The sequence below is a fragment of the Blennius ocellaris genome (assembly GCF_963422515.1).
Source record: "Blennius ocellaris genome assembly, chromosome: 7".
NCBI lineage: Eukaryota > Metazoa > Chordata > Actinopteri > Blenniiformes > Blenniidae > Blennius > Blennius ocellaris.
The window spans coordinates 699765-722938 of NC_137656.1; the positions used below are offsets into that span (position 1 = coordinate 699765).

At 45.6% G+C, this 23174-nt stretch overlaps 1 protein-coding gene and 1 long non-coding RNA gene across 2 annotated transcripts in view; both read right to left on the reverse strand.

The window, feature by feature from the left end:
- LOC308132717 (uncharacterized protein) overlaps window positions 1-12266 on the reverse strand; it is a gene marked incomplete at its 3' end in the record, with an annotated part of 22513 nt that extends 10247 nt beyond the window's left edge. Inside the window, exons 1-6 of the mRNA XM_080499898.1 lie at window positions 11980-12266; window positions 8047-9075; window positions 7220-7332; window positions 6937-7031; window positions 6264-6404; window positions 5994-6058 (exon numbers count right to left, since the gene is read on the reverse strand). Coding sequence (XP_080356024.1) covers window positions 5994-6058; window positions 6264-6404; window positions 6937-7031; window positions 7220-7332; window positions 8047-9075; window positions 11980-12151 — 1615 coding nt within the window. The 5' untranslated portion in view covers window positions 12152-12266. The remainder of the gene's footprint in view (window positions 1-5993; window positions 6059-6263; window positions 6405-6936; window positions 7032-7219; window positions 7333-8046; window positions 9076-11979) is intronic.
- Window positions 12267-14060: 1794 nt separating this feature from the next.
- LOC308132863 lies at window positions 14061-20871 on the reverse strand. Its single transcript, XR_013936709.1, has 3 exons — window positions 20554-20871; window positions 17077-17373; window positions 14061-16497 (listed from the first exon to the last, which is right to left on the reverse strand). It is a non-coding gene; the product is annotated as an uncharacterized lncRNA (long non-coding RNA).
- Between the last annotated feature and the right edge of the window lie 2303 nt (window positions 20872-23174).

The window sequence follows — 23174 nt, forward strand, 5'->3', positions numbered from 1 at the left end:
TATTTATTTATTTATTTTTCAGTGACCGTGTACGAAAAACGTCAGCCCTCGTAGCAGATCGTAGCCGTGGCGACTCTCTATCTGCAGACCTCGCCATAATGTGATTTAATTTGTGCGTCTTCGTTGATTTGAGAGTGAAGAGGAGGGCTCCTCCGTCCGTCCTCCCCGCATTGTGAGTTTTATTTTGGCGTGAAGCGTCACGGGTAAAGCCTCGCTCCAACCACGGGTGATTTATTGTGAAACGCCGCCTCCGTCAGCTCCCGGCAGCACAAACACGCACCTGCAACACCGCCGTTTTACAAATCTCATTCATCGTCTCCCCCTCGAGGGAGGAGGAGGAGGAGGGGGAGGGGAGGAGGAGGAGGAGGAGGGGGAGGGGGAGGGGGAGGGGGAGGAGGAGGAGGAGGAGGGGGAGGGGGAGGAGGAAGGAGGAGGAGGAGGAGGGGGAGGAGGAGGAGAAGGAAGGAGGAGGAGGAGGAGGAGGAGGAGGAGGAGGAGGAGGAGGAGGAGGAGGATGAGGAGGAGGGGGAGGAAGGATGAGGATGAGGAGGAAGGGGAGGAGGAGGAAGAGGAGGAGGAGGAGGAGGAGGGGGAGGAGGAAGGAGGGGGAGGAGGAGGGGGAGGAGGAAGGAGGGGCAGGAGGAAGAGGAGGAGGAGGAAGAGGAGGAGGAGGAAGAGGAGGATGAGGAGGAGGGGGAGGAGGAAGAGGAGGAGGAGGAGGATGAGGAGGAGGGGGAGGAAGGATGGGGAGGAGGGGGAGGAAGGATGAGGAGGAGGGGGAGGAAGGAGATGAGGAGGAGGGGGAGGAGGAGGGGGAGGAGGAGGAGGAGGGGGAGGAGGAAGGATGAGGATGAGGAGGAAGGGGATGAGGAGGAAGAGGAGGAGGAGGGGGAGGAGGAGGAGGAGGGGGAGGAGGAGGGGGAGGAGGAGGGGGAGGGGGAGGAGGAGGAGGTGGAGGGAGAGGAGGAGGAGGAGGGGGAGGATGAGGAAGAGGAGGAGGAGGAGGAAGGGGAGGATGAGGAGGAGGATCAGGAAGAGGAGGAGGAGGAGGAAGGGGAGGATGAGGAGGAGGGGGAGGATGAGGAAGCGGAGGAGGAGGAGGAGGATGAGGAGGAGGAGAGGAAGGAGGAGTAGGAGGAAGAGGAGGAGGATGAGGAGGAGGAGGAGGAAGGAGGAGTAGGAGGAAGAGGAGGAGGATGAGGAGGATGAGCAGGAGGGGAAGGAGGAGGAGGAGGAGGAGGAGGAGGAGGGGGAGGATGAGGAAGTGGAGGAGAAGGAGAAGTGGGAAAGGAGGATGAGCAGGAGGGGAAGAAGGAGGGGGGAGGATGAGCAGGAGGAGGAGGGGGAGGAGGAGGATGAGGAGGATGAGCAGGAGGGGAAGGAGGAGGAGGAGGAGGGGAGAGGGGGGGGGGGGGTGTGCGTCAGCCAGCAATTACGAGCCAATACTGAAAATCCAATTAAAACACTTGACATCCGTCTGCTCAGCGAGGCGTAGAACCGACCATCAGCGACTGGTCATTCGGGGCCGGAGGGGCTGAGCGCCCCCTGCTGCCACCACAAAGAACTGCACGCAAAGCACCATGTTCATTCTTTAAGATTATCAACAATACTTTCCTTGTCTGTGAACAAAACTTCCTCTTCCACAGTAAACAATGGCAGTGAGAGGACGGCGCTTCCTGGTTATCGGTGGAGCTTGAAGCCCCGCCCACTGACGACATCAGCAGAAGCTCGGAGCTGATTGGCCGGCGCTGCTTTAGACTAACCAGCTTGTTAGCAGCTAAAGCTAACAAACAGTTCAGCATAAAAATTTATCAGGTCGATTATTTCCGCTTTTCAAACTTCCTTTCATGGCAATGAATTTTTAAAAATTAAAAAAAAAAATTTTTTTTTACTGGATAAGCGACGACGTGGTCGCTAGAATGTTGCGGCTAAAAGGTGCCGCTCCCGCTTTTACTTTGGAATTCAGTGCCGTCACCAAAGCTCTTGAGTGTTTACATCTCCAAACGCCACCGGAGCCGACCTCCACTCAGGCGCACTTTGATCTCGCCCTCCCTCGCGCGCTAACCGCTTAGCGCCTTAGCGCCACAGAGCTTTAAGGTTCAGGACGATTTACAGCCGATTCACGCTAAAAAAAAAAACAAAAAAAAACACACTTACCGGATCATTTCCTCTCGGTTGCGACGCCTCGATCTCCCCAAAAACGACCCCCAGCGAAACGCGGAGGCCTGTCCGGGAGAGTTACGCGGCGGTTTCGCTACGCTAGCGGCCGTCGCTAGCGGCCCGTCGCTCCGACGTGCTCAGGCCCCTGTGAAATTGGGAACAAGGGAATCGAGTGCTGCTCAGCCGGAGGAAGTCCGGCCGTCCCGGGTTCTCGCCCTCGCTAATGGGTCCGACCAGTCACGGGTCAAATCTACTGGGTTTTTTTTTTGTTTTTTTGCCCATATCGCGGATTCTCATCAAGAAAATATATAAAGCGGCGAAGGACAAACAGATCAAAGATATTCAGAGCACGCAAGGCACAATGTCAAAGTCTTTGAATAAAGAGCTTTATTAACAGAATACGTGGAATAAATCCAATTATGTTGTTGATTTTAATACAACATGCATGAGATCCGATGCCTAAATGGCCACAATCAATCAGCTGCATGAGGCGTCGACATGATAGAGGAGGAGCCTTTTAAAAATGTGTCATCGTTGATGAGATCGGGGTTTTTTTTGGGGTGCCTTTAATATTAAAAGATAAAATATAACAGTATGACGACTCCGGGCCTGTTTACACGTCAATAATTTGATTAAATTCTGTGGTTTTAGAGTTGAGAGTGTGTGTGTGTGCGTGTGTGTGTGTGTGTGTGTGTGTGTGTGTGTGTGTGTGTGTGTGTGTGTGTGTGTGTGTGTGTGTGTGTGTGTGTGTGTGTGTGTGTGTGTGTGTGTTTTAATTACTTCTTTGGATTGTAAAAGAATCACGGGTCCAGCAGTACTACCACCAATACGTTGAGTTTTTCCTGTTCAGGCAAAATAAAAGAATCCTCAGACGATGTTTTAAAAAAAAAATTATAAATAAAAGATTTACAAAATGTATCACAGACTCAGAAATGTTAAATAAAACAACGAGTTGAAATACAGATTCAAAGAAAAGGTTTAAAAAACAAGGAGGAACAACAACATGCTTAAAGTCGTTATAAAGTGATTTTTTAATTTTAGAATTCATTTATCTGTTTTACGTGTTTATTTTGTTTTTTAGCCATTTTTAGCTGTTATAACTTTAACCGATTCATTTAATCATTTTGATTTTGACCTTCTTGTTCAGGTCATGTTATGTTTTATCTCCACTGTGGTGATTTTTTTGTTGTTATCCTTATTTTATTAGCCGATTTCATCACTTTTTTTTTTTTTTTAATAAACCAGGTATGCAAGTATAATTTGAAAAATGAACACGATGGGAAATTGTTCTACATATAATCTTCAGTAGTTCCGTACATGCTAACACATCCTCAGGTTTTACATTTTTTTTTTTAAATAAAAATAATTATTTCCCGCCTTCGGGTTCAGAGCTGCTGTGAGCATGCTAACCTGTAGGGGGCAGTGTGACGAGACGCACAAAGCCCCGACAGGTAGTCACAATGCAAGAAGTTGTTTTGTTTCCGTGTTTTTAAGTTCTACTGCTGTTTCTACTGCTGCTCTACTGCTACTTCTACTGCTACTGCTACTCTATTGCTGCTGTACTGCTGCTTCTACTGATACTGCTACTTCTACTGCTACTGCTACTGCTGCTCTACTGCTGCTTCTACTGATACTTCTACTGCTACTGCTGCTTCTACTGCTGCTGCTGCTTCTACTGCTGCTGCTGCTCTACTGCTACTTCTACTGCTACTGCTACTGCTACTCTATTGCTGCTGTACTGCTGCTTCTACTGATACTGCTACTTCTACTGCTACTGCTACTGCTACTCTATTGCTGCTGTACTGCTGCTTCTACTGATACTGCTACTTCTACTGCTACTGCTACTGCTGCTCTACTGCTGCTTCTACTGCTACTTCTACTGCTACTGCTGCTTCTACTGCTACTGCTGCTTCTACTGCTGCTGCTGCTTCTACTGCTGCTCTACTGCTACTTCTACTGCTGCTGCTACTGCTACTTCTACTGCTACTGCTACTTCTACTGCTGCTGCTGCTCTACTGCTACTTCTACTGCTACTGCTACTGCTACTTCTACTGCTACTGCTACTTCTACTGCTGCTGCTGCTCTACTGCTACTTCTACTGCTACTGCTACTTCTACTGCTACTGCTACTGCTACTTCTACTGCTATTGCTACTGCTACTCTATTGCTGCTCTACTGCTGCTTCTACTGATACTGCTACTGCTACTGCTGCTCTACTGCTGCTTCTACTGCTACTTCTACTGCTACTGCTGCTTCTACTGCTGCTCTACTGCTACTGCTGCTTCTACTGCTGCTCTACTGCTACTGCTGCTTCTACTGCTGCTTCTACTGCTGCTCTACTGCTACTTCTACTACTGCTGCTGTTCTACTGCTGCTGCTGCTTCTACTGCTACTGCTGCTTCTACTTCTGCTTCTACTGCTGCTGCTGCTGCTCTACTGCTGCTTCTACTGCTGCTGCTCTACTGCTGCTTCTACTGCTGCTTCTACTGCTGCTGCTTCTTCTACTGCTGCTGCTCAATCTACTGCCACTCTACTGCTGCTCTACTGCTGCTTCTACTGATACTGCTACTTCTACTGCTACTGCTACTGCTACTGCTACTGCTACTGCTGCTCGACTGCTGCTTCTACTGCTACTTCTACTGCTACTGCTGCTGCTGCTCTACTGCTGCTCTACTGCTACTGCTGCTTCTACTGCTGCTTCTACTGCTGCTACTTCTACTACTGCTGCTGTTCTACTGCTGCTGCTGCTTCTACTGCTACTGCTGCTTCTACTTCTGCTTCTACTGCTGCTGCTGCTGCTGCTTCTACTGCTGCTGCTCTACTTCTGCTTCTACTGCTGCTGCTTCTTCTAATGCTGCTGCTTCTTCTACTGCTGCTGCTCATTCTACTGCTACATTTACTTCCACTGCTTCTATCGCCGCCGCCTGTGTGAAGCCCCGCCGTCGCCCCGTCGCCCCGTCCAGCCCTGATGTGATTAATCCGACGTGGCGGCTCAGCGGACTGATGCTAGAAACAATCAATAGTTCACGTTATTGTCCATGGAAAAGCTGTCATTTTGAGTGAAATCTCGTGCGTCGGATCGATAATAATTACAGATATGTAATGAGCTTGTGGTGTGTGTTGTGTGCACTGAGTGGTCGTGGATTTTTCATGGATCCAATCATTCTTTTTTTTAAACAAACTGGCCTGCGCACACAAACACACACATAAAGATAGATAGATATATTTTTGGGCTTCCATTTCCTTTTAATGTTTCCTTTATGTCTTAAGTGTGTTTTGAATATATATTATGGTAAATGGAGTTACATGGGCAGTCCTCACAGCGCGTTGTATTTTATTGTTCGGGGCTCTGCTAAAGAACATTTTCTGTCATAATAAAGATTATCTTGTCTTATTTGATCTTTACACACAATCGAGGCACGTAAAGGTCCCAACAGCTGCAAATTATATGTGAATAGACGGTTTATTTTTTATTTTCTCACATAGCAAACTGTCAAAATGTCTCTTATGTTCTAAACTCCAGCGGTTTGCTAAATTGCAAGTTCGCGGAAAAAACTTCACAAGTTCAAAGAAGGAAAAAAAGACAAAAATCCTTTGATTTGCATGCGTTTTGCAGACGATTAGCGAAGAATAGCATCAAAATAGCAACAAAATCATTCAATATAATGTTTTCGATGTGTTTGTGGAAGAAGTTGTGAAGTATATTAGAACGTTACGGCGATAAATATTAAAAAAAACACGAATTTGAAAACAAATTTTAGCCAAACTTTTAGTGGGAAAACAGGAAATATCTCATAAGAAAATCAGCCGACAAAAGTCGCGGGTGACTTTTACCGTGTTGTGGCTTTTTACTGTGGCGCCGGCCCTCGTGGGCCACCGTAGTCGTGAAGAACAGACACCTGAAACTCAAACACAGATCGTTGCCATGGAAACGGGGGCCTCAGTCATGATTCATGTGCTTTTCTAAATGTCTCTTTTATCCAAAATGAAAAAAAAAAAAAAAAAAAAAAAAAAAAATGATGTGTTTCTGTTATTTGCTTTGACAAATGTGGTCTTTTTTTGTTGTTGTTGTTTTGTTTTGTGTTTTCCCACCATAAATCTCACCCCGTCGCCATGGAGACGGAGCCGGGCCGGATCAATAATCCGCCGCTGATCAGGTCCATCACCTGTGTGGTTCGTGCACGTGAAGAGTTCAACACAGTGGAAACCGCCGCGGCGCTCAGGATCGTCGGACAAGGGCGCCATCTGGAGGAAATCCGACGCAACGACATGCATCAATCGGGAGACACAAACACTTCTGAGGGAAATAAGCACTAGTTTATTCTACATTATGTGTTGTTGTTGTTGTTGTTGTTGTTGACATTTATTTGAACTGGGAACTAAGTGAAAGTAATCATTACACAAAGTAAATAGCAGGTACCCAAAATGGCAAATAAACTAAATTCCTTCATCCCCATTTTTTTATTTTAGTCCCATTTTATTTTATTTATTATTTTTTACTGTAAATATTTTTGGCCCTTAGAGTTCTTGATAGTCATCGTATATAAGATTCCTCTATTCATATCTAACTGTTTGCACATTTCTTGTCCTAAAGAGCAGAATGTAACAAGTAAATTTCTCCTTTGTGAGATCACAAAGGCTTATCTTCTCTCTTATCTTTAATATACATGTTTGGACGAACACCAAAAACATCTTCATTGCAGGTTTCAGCTCATTGTTTTCAGAAATGGACGACACGTCTTGATGAAAGTCCTCCATTTCCAGACACGCGTCTCACGGGGAGTTCGGGATATCCAGCTTCCGGGTTAAATTCCAGGGCGACGCTGAAAAGCGCGACGAGCAGGAGACGTGGTCGTCGACCTCGAACCGACGCTCAAGGGCACACGAGAAGTTACCGAGACCGTCGTGGAGTTGAGTGAGACGGCGCCAAAGACGAGGTAGTCGGGGTTCACATTTGCTCACACAACGTATTTAATGTCACATTTTTCAAAACACACACAAAAACAAACAAACAAAAAAAAAAAATTTCCTGAAGTAAACTTTGAAGAAGTATTTGTCACAAGTTGGGCCGATCCGATCCAGTATCGGAATCGGGTTCCGACGTCAACGTAATTCACGGGCCGGAGGTTTCCGATCCACGAAGCTCTGCTCACTGCAAAATGTGGACTGGATTCTCCGGAGCGGAGGCGGGTCGTCAATGAGACTCGGAGGAACGAGTCGGGGAATTCCATTCCACCGCTTGCAGTCCGCTTGGAATGCTACGGAACTAGCGCCGCTGTTTGGGTGGATTTTACGCTTTTGTTACACTGCAGAGAGTTTCTTGCTGCTTCATGTAAAATCAACAACAATAATAATAAAGCAAACACAGCTCTGGTATCAGAATAGTATCGGTATCAGCAGATCTCCAAATTCAGGCATCGGGATCAGAAGTGGAAAAAACCTGGGTCGGTGCATCCCCAGTCACAAGACTACGGCTTCTCACCCGTGTGAACCAACAAAAGCACTGCGCCGACTAAAACTTTTCCCGTTTCACATGATTAAGGCTTCTTAGCTGTGTGAGTTCTCATGTGGCCCAACAAATGACCATGCCGACTGAAGCACTTGCCACATGTTCCACAAGAATACGGCTTCTCACCTGTGTGAGTTCTCATGTGGAGCAACATATTACTCTGTCCGGTGAAGCTTTTCCCACACGTGTCACAAGAATACGGCTTCTCACCTGTGTGAATTCTCATGTGGACCAACAAAGTAATTCGCTGAATGAAACTTCTCCCACATGTGTCACAAGAATACAGCTTCTCACCTGTGTGAATTCTAATGTGAGATCGCAGACTAGAATGATGACCGAAACTTTTCCCACATGTTCCACAAGAATACGGCTTCTCACCTGTGTGAGTTCTCACGTGATCCAACAAGTTACTCTGTGTCCTGAAACTTTTCCCACATGTTCCACAAGAGTACGGCTTCTCACTTGTGTGAATTCTCATGTGCATCACCATATTACTCTGTCGGCTGAAACTTTTCCCACATGTGTCACAAGAGTACGGCTTCTCACCTCTGTGAATTCTCATGTGGACCAACATATAACTCTGTCGGCTGAAACTTCTCCCACAGAGTTCACAAAGTATTTTCTTCTCATCAGCGTCGGTTCTTAAGTTCTGACTTAATTTACGTTTCTTACAGACAATTTCACCAGATGTTTCCTCACAAAGAAGCTTTTCACCTTCAGCCTGGTTCTCTGACTCAGGAACCTCGTCCACACGGTCACCAAGAACTATGATGAGTTTCTTCAGCTCTACATTTCTAGTTGGTTCTGAGTCCAGATGTTCTTCTGGTTCTTCTTTGATCTGTGTAGGTTCTCTTTCTTCTGGTTCCCCTTTGATCTGTATAGGTTCTGGTTCTTCTTTGATCTGTGTAGGTTCTGGTTCTTCTTTGATCTGTGTAGGTTCTGGCTCTTCTGGTTCCTCTTTGATGTGAGGAGATTCTAGTTCTTCTGGTTCCTCTTTGACCTGAGGAGGTTCTGGTTCTTCTGGTTTCTCTTTGGTCTGTGGTTCTTCTGGTTTCTCTTTGGTCTGTGGTTCTTCTGGTTCCTCTTTGATCTGAGGAGGTTCTGGTTCCTCTTTGATCTGTGTAGGTTCTGGTTCTTCTTTGATCTGTGTAGGTTCTGGCTCTTCTGGTTCCTCTTTGATGTGAGGAGATTCTAGTTCTTCTGGTTCCTCTTTGACCTGAGGAGGTTCTGGTTCTTCTGGTTTCTCTTTGGTCTGTGGTTCTTCTGGTTCTTCTGGTTCCTCTTTGATCTGTGGTTCTTCTGGTTCCTCTTTGATCTGAGGAGGTTCTGGTTCTGGCTGTTCTCCACAGGAGTCTGTTTCCTGTTTAAAGAGCTGCTCCTCCCCACAGTCATGATGCTGTCGGAGCTCTGGAGGGACAAAATAGTAGCAGATTACAGGTTAGTTACATTACTTCTACTTCTTCCAGCTTTAAAAACAAAACAATGTCGTTGGACTCCTGTCAACTACGAGAAATTGTTGAAAACCTCTAGAATCTGGGCCCTTTAAGCTCGTTATTGCTATATTATGTTGGTTGCATTCACACACAGTAAGATTGTTTACAATCATTAGAGAAACGCTGTGAAACTAATATAGAGGTGAACATACATTTTATACAGTGACGGACATTGTGAAAGTTCTGGCTACTAAAGACAGTAGAGTTCAGAAGGAAGGTTTCTTTGGGGAAACGAGCTCATGTGTTCACTAAAGCGTAAAAAAAAAAATTAAAATGAGAAAAAACGTCTCCAATTTCTCGTTTTGAAATTGAAAAAAACAAAACAAACAAAAAGCAGAAATCGGGTCGTTTCCTCGATTCCCGGTATGTTTTTTGGGAGATCAAATAATTCTTCATTTCAAGCTCGATTTTTACAGAAAACCCAGAAGTCGAGCGTCTTCTTCTTCTTCTTCTTCTTCTTCTTCTACTGCTGCTGAGGCGAGCAGTGTTGGACGAGATTAAGTCATAATATACATTTGGGATGCACCAGTCCAGATTTTTTTCACTTCCGATCGGATCCCGATACCCGGATCTGGAGATCTGCTGATACCGATAACATTCCAATAAGCTTTAATATCATTATCATCATTGTTGTTGATTTTATATGAGGCAGTAATAAACGCCTCTACAGTAAAGCAGCAGCAGCAGGAGCTGGTCTCCTTTGATAAAGGAAGCATCAGTGTTTCCTAGGCTAAAGGAAGGGTCAGTGTTTCCTAGGCCAAAGGAGGCTCTTAAGGAAGCATCGGTGGTTCCTAGGCTAAAGGAGGCTCTTAAGGAAGCATCAGTGGTTCCTAGGCTAAAGGAAGCATCAGTGTTTCCTATGCTAAAGGAGGCTCTTAAGGAAGCATCAGTGTTTTCTAGGCTAAAAGGAGGCTCTTAAGGAAGCATCAGTGGTTCCTAGGCTAAAGGAAGCATCAGTGTTTCCTACGCTAAAGGAGGCTCTTAAGGAAGCATCAGTGTTTCCTAGGCTAAAAGGAGGCTCTTAAGGAAGCATCGGTGTTTCCTAGGCTAAAAGTAGGCTTTTAAGGAAGCGTCAGTGTTTCCTAGGCTAAAGGAGGGTCTAAAGGAGGCATCAGTGTTTCCTAGGCTAAAGGAGGCTCTAAAGGAAGCATCGGTGTTTCCTAGGCTAAAGGAAGCATCAGTGTTTCCTAGGCTAAAGGAAGCATCAGTGTTTCCTAGGCTAAAGGAGGCTCTAAAGGAAGCATTGGTGTTTCCAAGGCTAAAGGAGGCTCTTAAGGAAGTATCAGTGTTTCCTAGGCTAAAGGAGGCTCTAAAGGAAGCATCAGTGTTTCCTAGGCTAAAGGAGGGTCTAAAGGAGGCATCGGTGTTTCCTAGGCTAAAGGAGGCTCTTAAGGAAGCATCGGTGTTTCCTAGGCTAAAAGTAGGCTTTTAAGGAAGCGTCAGTGTTTCCTAGGCTAAAGGAGGCTCTAAAGGAAGCATCAGTGTTTCCTAGGCTAAAGGAGGCATCGGTGTTTCCTAGGCTAAAGGAGGCTCTAAAGGAGGCATCGGTGTTTCCTAGGCTAAAGGAGGCTCTAAAGGAAGCATCGGTGTTTCCTAGGCTAAAGGAGGCTCTAAAGGAAGCATCAGTGTTTCCTAGGCTAAAGGAAGCATCGGTGTTTCCTAGGCTAAAGGAAGCATCGGTGTTTCCTAGGCTAAAGGAAGCATCAGTGTTTCCTAGGCTAAAGGAAGCATCAGTGTTTCCTAGGCTAAAGGAAGCATCAGTGTTTCTTAGGCTAAAGGAAGCATCAGTGTTTCCTAGGCTAAAGGAAGCATCAGTGTTTCCTAGGCTAAAGGAGGCTCTAAAGGAAGCATCAGTGTTTCCTAGGCTAAAGGAGGCTCTATAGGAAGCATCAGTGTTTCCTCGGCTAAAGGAGGCTCTGAAGGAAGCATCAGTGTTTCCTCGGCTAAAGGAGGCTCATAAGGAAGCATCAATGTTTCCTCGACTAAAGGAAGCATCAGTGTTTCCTAGGCTAAAGGAAGCATCAGTGTTTCCGAGGATAAAGGAAGTATCAGTGTTTCCTAGGTTAAAGGAGGCTCTAAAGGAAGCATCAGTGTTTCCTAGGCTAAAGGAAGCATCAATGTTTCCTAGGTTAAGGGAGGCTCATAAGGAAGCATCAGTGTTTCCTAGGCTAAAGGAAGCATCAGTGTTTCCTAGGTTAAAGGAGGCTCTTAAGGAAGCATCGCTGTTTCCTAGGCTAAAAGGAAGCATCAGTGTTTCCTACGTTAAAGGAAGCATCAGTGTTTCCTAGGTTAAAGGAAGCATCAGTGTTTCCTAGGCTAAAGGAAGCATCAGTGTTTCCTAGGATCTAAAGGAATCAACGAGCCCCCTCTCCTCAGCTTATTGAGAATTCGGACAGTCCTCATCGTGGCCGCTACACAAAACACTTCCGTGGTTAAGGAGAAGTCGATAGAGAAGGAGTTGAGAGGGACATTTGGGACGAACCCCGAGTGTTTACATCTATGGAAGCGACCGCGAGACCAGCGGCTGCTACCGGAAGTGCCTCAGCTCGCTGCTCCTGCCTCGAGCATGTTAGCATGTTAGCTCAACCTGAGTGTCAATAAGTCACTTCCTCCACTGGCAAACAACACAAACACCGTTCGCTTCGTTTCTCAGACAGATTCTCCGTTTAACCCCGAAACTTTCTGCTTTAAAGTCACTCCTGTTGTTTCACTGAGAACCAGAACTGCAGCTGCAGCCTCGTTTCTGTCTGCGAGCTTCAAAACAAACGTAACGATCCTCCAGCAGCCACATCACGTGTTCATTCTCACGTTTCCATACCTGTTCTGTGGAACACGATTCCAGGTTTCCCGCTGAGTTGAAGACGTTTTTGTTGCCGGACAATCTCCTCCTCGTACTGGACGATAGTTTGTTGAAACACGGTGAATATTTCTCCAGCAGCAGCAGCGAGTCGCTCGTTGATAAACTCTCTCAAAGCCTGAACTGAACTCATTGTTGCTGCAGGAGATGAAATATTTCCTCCGGGAGACTCGACAACACTACGAGGAAACTGTGGAGCTTCAAACCGCCTCCACAGCTGCTGCTTCTCCTCCTTCTTCTCCTTCTCCTCCCGCAACTTTTTCTTCTTCTTCTTCTCCTTCTCCGTCTCCTTCTTCTTCTTCTTCGTTGTATTTTACGGCGGCTGGCAACTATTAAACGGAGCATTATCGCCCCCTAGGGTTCAGCAGTGTGATAACAGAATGTTGCTGCACTGAAGCCACATATTCGTCAGCTTTATGCAAAACTTGACTCACTTCTGTACAGAATAACTCTTATTACCTGTAAAATAAAACAAAATCAAATGCTGTATAAAAGCAAAGGTTCACATAAAATAACCTATTTATCATCAAGCTGTAGTGAGTTTGACATAATTCATCAGTTAGGTAGATGGGTTCCGGTGGGACTGTTTATACTGGTGCACTGGAGGTTGTGTTTTTAGCTTAGTTAGCTTAGTTAGCAACCGCCGAGTGGAGAGCCACGTTCCGTTCCCGTTCTTTATTCCCTCTGCTTAATGTCAATAAAACTGCCGCCGTTGGCACCGTCTTTCGACACGCCGCCTCCGACTCCGGTTCCTGCGCTACAAAGCTCTGATTCTGAAATAATCCTGATAGTGGATCCTCATGCTGCTAAAATCTCTAAGACATATATGCACAAATGGAAAAATGTAAATCTGTAATTTCCAATCAATAATCAACTCAATAGGTCTGCGTAGGTCCTTGAATAAACACAATGATCAGTCTGTTGCCAAGGTTTCTTCTCAAATTGCCCAATGCAGAGAATGTTGATCACACACACACACATACAGGTGTGGATGAATTCACCATCTAGTCTGAGAAAAACACTGCAACAAAACAGCATAAAGAAAACAACAACAACAACATCACAGATCTCCACAGAAACAGACAAAGAAGTCACATAGTCCACTCAGACACACTTCACCTATCAGCATGCTCTTGCCGCTCCTCGTTACACACACACTCTACCCATTTAGAGAAAGTGTCTCGTAGTACTAGACAGTATTTGTAGCCTTCGCTGGGGCTAAGATCAATAAAGTCCACATGTACGGTCCGGAACGGATAGTCTGGTTTTGGAAATTCACCTCTTTTTTCGGTCTTGTGTTTTTTACAGGTTATACGTACTGCACAAAACATCTGGAGTAAGAATTGATCACATTGGTGCAGCAGTGCCGCCGTCCCTCCTGTTGAGGCCCACGGCTCATTATTGCTGCTCCTTTATAAAGTGATTTGGGGAGAAGAGGTTTTCCTTCTGGTCAGAAATAGACACCGTCCATTTTTATTTTTAATCCAATATTCTTTTTTTCTGTTGTTGCACATCTTTTAATACTTCTCCGTCGACTTCTGTACTTTGGACTGGAGGCAGTACCTTCCCCAAACCATCTCAATGCCACATGTTATGAGAACAAGGCTAAAACACACGATCGACTGATAAATACGGGAGAGGTGCCGACGAAATGTTGCAGTAAAATAGTGACACCCTGCGTCAGATTTAAGAAACGGCGGTCACGTCTCATGAATCAGAGTCGAACTTTCAAACTGGCTAAAGCAGGTGTAGATTTATTTCCCAGGGCCGCAGAGAAAGACGTGTGAAAGGAATGTGTTCTGTGTTAAGTGACATCATAGAGTGACTTCAAAGGATTTATCACCTGTTCATGTATCACAAAGAGCAGTTCTTCCTGCGTGGCGTGAAAAGAGTGAAAAGTTCAACTCCGACTCGTTCATGTTGAATAAAAAACAAACACTGAAGAACAAAACTCACTGGATTCATGTCAACATTTTAATGACATTTCTTCAAAGTTCACATTTGCTCATACAACGTCGTTAGTGTCACATTTTTCCAAACAAACAAAACAACCCCAGAAACACAAACATTTCCTGAAGCAAAGTTTGAACAGAGTTCAAAGCAGCAACGTTTCCTTTCAACTGGATGAGACCTTGTGATTTTGGGCTCAAGCTGGACTTCCTGAATGAGGCCTCCCGTGGAGTCGTTCATGACGTCGTCTCTTTGACACTTTGAATGTGGTGCAGCAACGAACGACGGCGAGGAAGTCTGTCCCGCATGTGTCACAAGATTACGGCTTCTCACCTGTGTGGGTTCTCTTGTGACGCAACAAATTACTCTGATGGCTGAAACTTTCTCCACATGTTTCACAAGGATACAGCTTCTCACCTGTGTGGGTTCTCTTGTGAACCAACAAAGCACTGCCCTGACTGAAACTTTTCCCACATGTTTCACAAGAATACGGCTTCTCACCTGTGTGAGTTCTTATGTGAGCCAACGACTGATATCTCTGACTGAAACTTTTCCCACATATTTCACAAGAATATGGCTTCTCACCTGTGTGGGTTCTCTTGTGAACCAACAAACTACTCTTATGTCTGAAACTTTCCCCACATGTTTCACAAGGATACGGCTTCTCACCTGTGTGGGTTCTCTTGTGAACCAACAAATCACGGTGACAATTGAAACTTTTCCCACATGTTTCACAAGGATACGGCTTCTCACCTGTGTGGGTTCTTTTGTGAAGCAACAAAGTATCACCCCGAATGAAACTTTCTCCACATGTTTCACAAGAATACGGCTTCTCACCTGTGTGGGTTCTCTTGTGACGCAACAAATGACTGCGCTGACTGAAACTTTCTCCACATGTTTCACAAGAATACGGCTTCTCACCTGTGTGGGTTCTCTTGTGACACAACAAATGACTTTGCTGACTGAAACTTTTTCCACACGTTTCACAAGTATACGGCTTCTCACCTGTGTGACTACTCATATGATTCAACAAACTATTCTTATGTCTGAAACATTTTCCACATGTTTCACAAGGATACGGCTTCTCACCTGTGTGACTACTCATATGATTCAACAAACTATTCTTATGTCTGAAACATTTTCCACATGTTTCACAAGGATACGGCTTCTCACCTGTGTGGGTTCTCTTGTGAACCAACAAACACTTTCTCCAACTGAAACTTTTCCCACATGTTTCACAAGAATACGGCTTCTCACCTGTGTGGGTTCTCTTGTGAACCAACAAATACTTTCTCCAACTGAAACTTTTCCCACATGTTTCACAAGTATACGGCTTCTCACCTGTGTGGGTTCTCTTGTGAACCAACAAATCACGGTGCCAACTGAAACTTTTCCCACATGTTTCACAAGGATGCGGGTTCTCGCCTGTGTGGGTTCTCTTGTGAACCAGCAAAGAATTGCGCCGACTGAAACTTTTCCCACATATTTCACAAGAATACGGCTTCTCATCTGTGTGGATTCTCTTGTGAACCAGCAAAGAATTGCTCTGACTGAAACTTTTCCCACATATTTCACAAGAATACGGCTTCTCATCTGTGTGGGTTCTCTTGTGAACCAGCAAAGAACTGTGCCGACCGAAACTTTTCCCACATGTTTCACAAGGATGCGGCTTCTCACCTGTGTGAGTTCTCATGTGAGACAACAAATGATCTCTCCGACTGAAACTTTTCCCACATGCATTACAAGAGTACGGCTTCTCACCTGTGTGAATTCTCATGTGGACCAACATATTACTCTGGTGGCTGAAACTTTTCCCACAGAGTTCACAAAGTATTTTCTTCTCATCAGCGTCGGTTCTTAAGTTCTGACTTAATTTACGTTTCTTACAGACAATTTCACCAGATGTTTCCTCACAAAGAAGCTTTTCACCTTCAGCCTGGTTCTCTGACTCAGGAACCTCGTCCACACGGTCACCAAGAACTATGATCAGTTTCTTCAGCTCTACATTTCTAGTTGGTTCCGAGTCCAGATGTTTAGTCACATGGTGGACTTCAGAGTCATGAGAGAGGAGCTGCTCAGAGTCCGGTTCTTCTTCTGGTTCACTCAGGGAACTTTGCTCCTCAATAGAAGGAACCCTGAAGGAACCACCTTCAACCTTCAGTAGAAGCTGCTCTCCCTCCTGGCTGCTACCGAGTTCCTGCTGCTCCTCAATCTGAGGAGGTTCTGGTTCCTCTGGTTTCTCTTTGATCTGTGGAGGTTCTGGTTCCTCTTTGATCTGTGGAGGTTCTGGTTCATCTTTGATCTGAGGAGGTTCTGGTTCCTCTTTGATCTGTGGAGGTTCTGGTTCATCTTTGATCTGAGGAGGTTCTGGTTCCTCTTTGATCTGCGGAGGTTCTGGTTCCTCTTTGATCTGCGGAGGTTCTGCTTCCTCTTTGATCTGAGGAGGTTCTGGTTCTGGTTGTTCTCCACAGGAGTCTGTTTCCTGTTTAAAGAGCTGCTCCTCCCCACAGTCATGATGCTGTCGGAGCTCTGGAGGGACAAAATAGTAGCAGATTACAGGTTAGTTACATTACTTCTACTTCTTCCAGCTTTAAAAACAAAACAATGTAGTTGGACTCCTGTCAACTACGAGAAATTGTTGAAAACCTCTAGAATCTGGGCCCTTTAAGCTCGTTATTGCTATATTATGTTGGTTGCATTCACACACAGTAAGATTGTTTACAATCATTACAGAAGCGCTGTGAAACTAATATAGAGGTGAACATACATTTTATACAGTGACGGACATTGTGAAAGTTCTGGCTACTAAAGACAGTAGAGTTCAGAAGGAAGGTTTCTTTGGGGAAACGAGCTCATGTGTTCACTAAAGCGTAATGCTGTGCCGTTGCTGTGATTACACTCCCGCACCAGAGGGGGCGCTGTGGGGTTGAGCTGAAGCAGAGAGTGGAGAAGAAGACCGAGTGTGTTTGGTGAATGAAGGTGATGAAAGATGCTAAAAACACAAGAGACACAAATCCGGCTTCAGTCTGTGGTGGATAAATCAAACAGTCCTAATGATGGAGGTCCTCCACCAGCCACATTCATGTGTTCATTCACACTCTGACACACCTGTTCTGTGCAGCTTGATCTGAGGCGTCCAAATGAGTTCCAGAAGTTTGTGTTGATGGAGAATCTCCTCCTCGTACTGGACCATGGTGGGTTGAAACAGGGTGAATATTTCCACAGCAGCAGCAGTGAGTCTCTGGCTGGTCCAGTCTCTCACGGAGTCCAGGGAATCGTCACGTTCACCATCAGTGACGGTGTCCTCCACCAGACCCTCCTCCTCTTTAATGGCTGGAGCTTCATGTTCCTCCTGCTGCAGACTGGAGCTCGTCTTCTGCTGACCAGCGTGTCGCTGTGGACTCTCTGGAGGGAAAGCAGACAAAAGTCACTGGTGTGATGGAGGTGACAGGCGCCAGAGACCCTGCGGCCACAGCTCCGAGCAGCAGCTTCGACAATGGAAGTGGAGAACATGGTCCACTCGGACTCCACGTCTCCAGCCTCCCTCGTGGATCTGTGAGAAGCTCTCCCGGAGGTGGGAGTTGAAGACTGCACGGACGGAGGGCTCGGCCAGATGTTCCCAGCAGACCCTCATAACACTTTTGGGCCTGCCGAGTCTGTCTGGCCTCCTCCCGGTCCAGTGCATCCAACTCACCACCAGGTGGTGATCAGTTGACAGCTCTGCCCCTCTCTATACCCGACTGTCCAAGACACGCGGCCGGAGATCAGATGACACGACCACAAAGTCTATCATTGACCTCCGGCCTAGGGTGTCCTGGTGCCACGTGCACTTATGGACACCCCTGTGCTCGAACATGGTGTTCGTTATGGACAAACTGTGACTGGCACAGAAGTCCAATAGCAGAACACCGCTCGGGTTCAGATCGGGGAGGCCGTTCCTCCCAATCACCCCCTTTCAGGTCTCACTTTCATTGCCCACATGGGTGTTTGAAGTCCCCCAGGAGAACAATGGAGTCCCCCAGTTGGAGCACTATCCAGCACTCCTCCCAGGGACTCCAAGAACGTTGGGTACTCTGAGCTGCTGTTCGGTGCATAGGCCGAGACAACAGTCAGAGACCTGTCCCCTACTCGAAGGCGTAGGGACGCGACCCTCTCGTTCACCGGGGTGAACTCCCAACACATGGCGGCTGGGCTGCGGGTCAATGAGCAAGCCCACGCCAGCCCGCCGCCTTACACCGCGGGGTAAATCCAGAAAAGTGGAGTGTCCAGCAACTTGTGGAGGAGCTGGGTTCCAGAGTCCAAGCTGTGAGTGGAGGTGAGCCCGACTTTATCGAGACCAGGGGTCGGCAACCTTTAATGCTCAAAGAGCCATTTGGTCCCGTTTCCCACTGAACACAAGGCCCAAAGAGCCGCAGACATTTTATTTTGACAGTCCCCCAGGAAGACCATGCCAGGAGGACACGACACACAAAACCTCCTTCACTGCTGGTTGACGACTTACAACTAATAAACTAAACTACATGAACTGAGCAACAAAAACACAATTACTACCAACACTACAAACCAAACATAACCCCCATCAGTTACATTTAAAACACCACAAACAGAAACTCCCATAATGCATTGCAGCTCTCGGCTCCTTTATCGCTACACATTATTAAAATGGAAGATAAATGTGGGAGATGTGGATTGTTAGAACCATGAGTGTGATGGTGTGGCTTTAATGTCCTGTAGTTGTTGTGTGATTCACTAGAATGTTCCGTCACTCTCAACAAGTCTGCAATGGACCTCCTGGAACTGTGGGCTTTTACTGTGAAAGGTACAGGAAGCTCCCGGCGTCAGACACCAGTTGAGCCGCTGTCATGACCTGCAGCCACAATTCTACGTTCTTCATCCATTATTGTTGTGATGACGTCACGTCGCTGCGTCGTTCACGACCCTACATTTTACCACTCTTTGTAGAGGGACTGCGCTCTGGGTGGCCTTGCCTCCTTACATCCCTCCGGGATGAACTGCAGTGGGACCGAGGCTCCAGGAGCCGCAGTGGAGGGACCAAAGAGCCGCCGGTTGCCGACCCCTGATCTAGACGGTATCGCTCAACCTCCCGCACAAGCTCTTGCTCTGCTTTTGGGCTGACCTGTCACCTAGGACCTGTTTGCCTTGGGAGACCCTACTGGGGGGCATGAACCCCCCCGACAACATAGCTCCGAGGATCATTCGGGTGCTCAAACTCCGCCCACTACGATAAGGTAGCAGTTCAAGGGGGAGCTATTATTATTATTATTATTAGAGAGTCACCGTAATGTCTCCATTATAAACAGAAAACTGCACAAACGAGTCATGTTAGCATGTTAGCTCAGACTAGTGACGAGAAACCCGACTCCTTGAACGGACTCACGGGTTTTTGAGTTGCTCATCCAAGTGAACCGGTTGTCTGAGTCCTTTGAGTCACTTGATTCAGTTGCGCATGCGCACTATTTCCACCCCCTCCCAGGACCTGGAGGCTCGGCTGAACTGTGACATGAACCACGGGGGAGAATCATGTATTCATAGTAAAATTCTGAAACACTTAATAAAATAAACAATAAGTACACATTAGTTTTTTGTAGTCCTTGTGTCCTTATTCTCCACTATGTGTGTTGTTTTTGAGGTTAATTTGAATCAGAAAATAAATTAGATGAATGATTAAACTGAATAAATACCTGGCATCCAGAATGGCAGATATAAAGTATATATTAATATATACGTATGATTTTAAATTTTTTTCCTTCCAACATTGTGATTTTCTTTCTTTCTTAGTATCAATAAATAATGTGACGTTCATAGGGCAGAACGAAGTATAGGGGACAATATTAAATGTAACACAATACCTGCTACAGTTGTATTTTAACATTGTTTATTGTGTATTTATTCATCTATTATTCATGTCTTTATCTCTAAAAGCTTTGTGAAACAAACAATGTGGATTTTTTTCTCCGCCGTCACTCAGAAACTTTCTGAGCGCAGATTTTCAGGTGAGGGAGGGGCGGGGTGCTCACCGCTCACCGCTCGTGAGGTGAACGACTCAGCGGAAGTGCTTCTGAACGATTCAGTAAACGACTCTTTCGAGTTTCGAGGTGAGTCGGTCATGTGAGCTGAACTTCACCTACAAGCTGACTCGAGCTCAACCCTCATGTGACTGTAAGGAGCCGGAAGCTGCTGTGCTTAGCAGCTAGCGTTAGCGGCTCGGCGACCAGCTGCTTTTAGCAGCTCTTTTAGCAGCTCTTTTAGCATTACAGCTGCTTTTCTCACAGGGCGACTAAAGTGAGTAATGGAGTTAGACAAGCTGCAGAACAGTGACACTTGTGTGACTTATTGAGTGTCAATAAGTCACTTCCTCCACTGGCAAACAACACAAACACCGTTCGCTTCGTTTCTCAGACAGATTCTCCGTTTAACCCCGAAACTTTCTGCTTTAAAGTCACTCCTGTTGTTTCACTGTGAACCAGAACTGCAGCTGCAGCCTCGTTTCTGTCTGCGAGCTTCAAAACAAACGTAACGATCCTCCAGCAGCCACATCACGTGTTCATTCTCACGTTTCCATACCTGTTCTGTGGAACACGATTCCAGGTTTCCCGCTGAGTTGAAGACGTTTGCGTTGCCGGACAATCTCCTCCTCGTACTGGACGATAGTTTGTTGAAACACGGTGAATATTTCTCCAGCAGCAGCAGCGAGTCGCTCGTTGATAAACTCTCTCAAAGCCTGAACTGAACTCATTGTTGCTGCAGGAGATGAAATATTTCCTCCGGGAGACTCGACAACACTACGAGGAAACTGTGGAGCTTCAAACCGCCTCCACAGCTGCTGCTTCTCTTCTTTATTCTTCTTCTCCTCCTCTTTATTCTTCTTTTCCTCCCGCAACTTTTTCGTCTCTTCCTCATTCTCCGTCTCCGTCTTCTTCTTCTTCGTTGTATTTTAGGGCGGCTGGCAACTATTAAACGCAGCATTATCGCCCCCTAGGGTTCAGGAGTGTGATAACAGAATTCAAACAGAACAAGGACACTTCAGAGGGAAACACCAGACAGGGTGATGTGGACAATGTCGTCCTGAAGAGCCACTTTACATGTTTTATTAAATTGTCCGAGGTATAATGAAGAAAGAACAGTTCTGGAGGCTGAATTGAGAAAACTCAACTCAACTCAACTTTATTTATAAAGCGCTTTAAGCAGCCGTAGCTGAGACAAAGTGCTGTACATTGAAATAAAAATACAAGAGGCAACATAAAAACATAAAAACAATAAAAACAATAAAAAAAAGTTAAAGCAATAAAAACAATCAGATGGTAAAACAATAAACAAAACATAAAAAGTTAAAACAATAAAAACTAAAAAAACAAAGGCACTCAAACCAGAGCAGAGTCTCACGCTGACGTAAAAGCCAAAGAATAAAAATGTGTTTTAAGACGAGTTTTAAAAAGAAAAGGAATCCACCAGTTCATAATTAATAGTGTCGTCCGAAACCTCTGAGTACATTTCTCAAACAAACGGGCTTAAAAAACTCATTCCTCAAACAAACGGGCTTAAAAAACTCATTCGTCAAACAAACGGGCGCCAACAGCGCCGCCATCTTGGGAAGGTCGCCCGCTGCTGCTAAACATAAAGATCCCAGGTGAGAAAATCCACAAAAAAAGCCTGAACTTCCTGCTTTTCAACAAGTTAGTCGTTAATAAGTTAATAAGACATGTGAGCAAGTGCCGGAATACAAAGAGACGTTTTTTTTTAAAGACTTCAGCGAAGTGAATCATGAGGCTGAACTGTAGGAAGGTTTTGGTTTTCAAGGAATTTTCAAGGAAACTCCCGTCGGAGGAAACATAAGAGATGGACGTGTTTCCTTCTGTTTACGTGGAAAAACAAACATAAATCACCAGTTCTCTTATGATCACTGCTTCACACAACATTTCCACACACACACACACACACACACACACACACACACACACACACACACACACACACACACACACACACACACACACACACACACACACACACACACACATTTTCCATGCAGGAAAAAAGACAAATAAATCAAACTAACTCCAGTACGATCGGGGGATTTATGACCACTTTCCATTAAAAAAAAAAAAAGTTTTTATAAATGTGGAGGAAAAAGAAGAAAAAACCCAGAATCTGTCAATTTACATGAACATAAAGACGATATTAGATGTTGGAACTGAGACGTTTTAGGGAAAATCTTTGGGGTTTGAAGGCAGTGAAGTATGACGAATGTAAATCGACTTAAATCTCATAGATTCAGATTTGATTTATTTATTATTTTTTTTTAAAGAAAATCATAATAGAACATGAACAATACAATGAGTTTGATGGCAGCGACACGTCTGGAGAAAATGTGTCTCCTATTCTTCCACCAGCTGCCTTGAAAGTTGAGGGACGGATGGATGGACGGACGGATGGATGGATGGATGGATGGATGGATGGATGGATGGATGGATAAATGGATGGATGGATGGACGGATGGATGGATGGATGGATGGATGGATGGCCCCAGGTGTCATGCAGGTTTCGCTCAGTGGGGCTTTAACGTCTCCACCCGGCGCTGGTCCGAGAGGCGGGTGTAGGACGCCCTCTACTGGCACGTGGCAGTTTCACAGCAGAAATGTCTTTATTTTTTTATTTTTTAAACACAATTTATTGCTGTTTTGATCGGAATCCTCTGAATGTTTGTTTTGAACGCCACTTGTTAAAATGTGTGTGCAGGTTTTGTCTTTTCCCCACACGAGGAGAAGATTGTAAAATATTTGAAGAAATTTTGAACGCCGTGCTGTTTTTAGATTGATTGGCTGTGGGGAGGACGGGACGCTGCACCGTGACGAAAGCAACTGATAAAACTTACATAGTTTGTGCAATTAAATAAAAAATTCACCTCCACCCAAACAAAGGAAAAGACGATCCCTAAGAATGGGTGCTCAACGACTCCATGTGGGGAAGTGATGAGCCTGCTGGATTTAAACCGTGGACTACAGGACAGAAAGTCACCTTGTCTCTGTTTCCATGGCGACGCCTGGGGAAAGTGGTCCCAAGGCAAGAGGCCTGGGAATATCGAATGTCGACGTTCATCAAGTCGGCGGTCACGTCTCATGAATCAGAGTCGAACTTTCAAACTGGCTAAAGCAGGTGTAGATTTATTTCCCAGGGCCGCAGAGAAA